This window comes from Ranitomeya imitator, chromosome 7 (assembly GCF_032444005.1).
Source record: "Ranitomeya imitator isolate aRanImi1 chromosome 7, aRanImi1.pri, whole genome shotgun sequence".
Taxonomy (NCBI): domain Eukaryota; kingdom Metazoa; phylum Chordata; class Amphibia; order Anura; family Dendrobatidae; genus Ranitomeya; species Ranitomeya imitator.
In genome coordinates, this window is record NC_091288.1 from 155,382,334 (window position 1) to 155,385,155 (window position 2,822).

The window sequence follows — 2,822 nt, forward strand, 5'->3', positions numbered from 1 at the left end:
TCTCAGTAGCACATCCACCTTTCTAAACAGGACCTCTGCTGCTGAGAAGAATAGCATCCTGCGTGCACCAAATCATCTATTAAAGACCATACAGGCTATTACACAACTGGAAATCAGCTGCAACTAGTTGGCCAGTGGTTGTTTTGGGCCACAGCTTAGCAGATATAAATGAACCTTTGGTTTGAACTTGTTAATTTATGTGTGTGAATTAAGTGCGTTTCGTGCGTAACAAGAAAAAAGATGTTTCCAACCACTCAGATGTTTCAGAAATTCTTTTTATTTTCCTCTCTAAATGCCAGTGACAACATTTTCACATGAAACATCTTGGTGATTTAGAAATAGCCGTGGCTCAGAGCAGCCACCAAGACATGGATGAACTTCTCCCAGGCAGCCTGGACCTGAGGGGTGAATGCAGATCCCAACTTGGAGGCCAAGACGATGACTAGAACTTCTCCCAGACGCTGTGGAAGAAGAGCAAACAGTTTAAGGATAATCCAAAGAGGGCAACAGGAGATTAGCCATATAAGTGACTAGTCAGGGAAATATAACATATGTGACATTGTGATACTCGTCTAATATAATAAGACATATTAACATTCACACATATAGTTCACGTGATAGTTCAATATTCAGACTACTGTGGATAAAGTACACCATTATATCCAAAGGACCTGAACCACTAGCCGGTAATACACGGTGGCTTGTTCACAATATTTTATCAAAAGGGAAGTAAAATTATTAGTGAATAATACTATAAATAAAAGTAGTCTGCTGTCACAAGTAAGAATGAAGTAACATTGCTGTTTCAGGGCAGAAGTGTAAGTCCAAGACTGAAAATATAACCTTCTTTACCCCATTTCAGTTTCATAGATACGAATTTGCATGAGAAAACTGAAATATATTTACTTTGTAATTGTTACTTCCTTACCTTGAAGTTCTCGGGGTCCACATGAAGTTTCAGGGCATGGGACTTGCTGAGGTCAGCCAGGTGCTTTTTCACATTATCCAGGTGTTGGATGGCACCGCCGACAGCTGTGAGCACCTTCTTGCCATGAGCCTTCACCTTGGCATTGCCGGAGATGGCGGTGACATTAGACAGGTTTCCGAAGGAGCTGAAGTATCTCTGGGTCCAGGGGTACACGACCAGTAGCCTAACGAGACATATAATAATTTATTACTACATACTGTATTTTTTTAAGAAATATAAAAAATTATCATGCTAAATTTTATAAATCTTCAATCGTCCACATTATCCTTATTGTTCCCTCAAAAAATCTATTAAATAAATATATAAATTATATTTTATGTATATATATTAACTGCAGTAAACTCTCAGATATGAAAAGTATTGGATCTGTATTTGTTTAATGGAGTTGTAAAAAGTCTTAAAATTATGACTAAATGCACTGTACCAAAATAGTAAAATGTATTAATAAAATAACATGTATACTTCTAACTCCTCCATTAATCCAGCATAGCCGCAGTCCCTCTGGTTTTTGTGAACTGTGCTGCAGTGCTGATATTCTGACCATGCTCACGTGACTGTTGCAGCCAATCACAAGCTTTAGCATTCACACGCTAACTGTGGCTGATGATTGACTGCAGCGGTCACATGAGTTTGATTAGAAGAGCATCATCAATACAAGACAGAGGGAGCATCGGCGCAGTGGTGCTGGAGTGGTGGTGAGTTAATAAGTGAGTATAGCTTATTATAGCAAACTGCAAAACAATAAGTCATAGCATGGGGAATTAAAAAAAACTTGCCATATTAATTTGCTCAACAAAAATCCATCCTATGGCTGAGTGCGCTTGAACATTTCAGTAGTGGACATTGTTTTTTTCTGCACTGTGGATTTTTAAAGTTATGGGAACAAATATGATTACGGTAAGTTTTTTATGCATGATGCTGGACTTATTTTTTGGCTTTTGATATTCATCTAAAACACACCTGTGCCAGGGGCGGGATGCTGAGCAGGAAGCCTTATCCCAGGTGAAGGTGAGATAATGCAATATTTTTTAATATTCAATATTGGAAGCACATTACAAACCATGCCCATTGCCGGCTTTCATAGGAGATCAATATTTATGCTACACATAGCAGAGCTGTAGCTCTAGGAAACTATCGTAGAGCATTATACATTGTGGTTTTCACAATGATTTATCTGAACTATATGAAGCGTTAGAAGGAAAAAAGGAACTAAGCACACGTAATATAATGAAGGTATAAGTATTAATAGAAGAGAGATGATATTTCCATCCTGTTACCTTGTCAGGGCATCGTGCCCATCCTGCTCAACATTAACCTTGGCCCAGACGGATGTGATGGCAGCTTTCTCCTCGGCAGTCCAGTGCACCATTGTTGCGGTTGGGTTGGAGGTTGTCAGATATGGATATCTTGCAGCGTGCTGTACATCTTAGCCCCGGAGTGTCATTTTTATAGTGACCGTCCTCCAGCCCACCCATGTACATTTTGGCTGTGTCATCCTCCTGCTAACCACAATCATCTGATAACTTAAAAAAAAAAAAAAGTGTTCAATACATTGATTATTGCAATTCATGGTTCACTGTGAACGACACTAAGGCCTCATCTGTACTGTACTTAACCGTAATATGGAGTTCATAGGATTCTGCTGTCCCATGTTATTCCTCAGTGTGGGTTTATTTTACATAGAGGCATGCAGGGGGTTATTCTACATAGCATGTTATATCATGGGGGTCTTCTTGCTTTAGAATCGCTTACTAACCGTTCTATGTTTACTTGTAAAAACTCTATGTTTGTATGAATGAACAGGCAGCATTTGCACATTGCCATTTTGGATATA

The 2,822-nt window shown here is 39.0% G+C and overlaps 1 protein-coding gene across 1 annotated transcript; it reads right to left on the minus strand.

Annotated features, from left to right (window-relative positions):
- Positions 1-254: 254 nt before the first annotated feature.
- LOC138645908 (hemoglobin subunit beta-2-like) lies at positions 255-2,431 on the minus strand. Its single transcript, XM_069735395.1, has 3 exons — positions 2,266-2,431; positions 929-1,151; positions 255-461 (listed from the first exon to the last, which is right to left on the minus strand). Exons 1-3 carry the CDS (start codon positions 2,355-2,357, stop codon positions 333-335), a joined length of 444 nt encoding a protein of 147 aa, XP_069591496.1. The 5' UTR covers positions 2,358-2,431; the 3' UTR covers positions 255-332.
- Between the last annotated feature and the right edge of the window lie 391 nt (positions 2,432-2,822).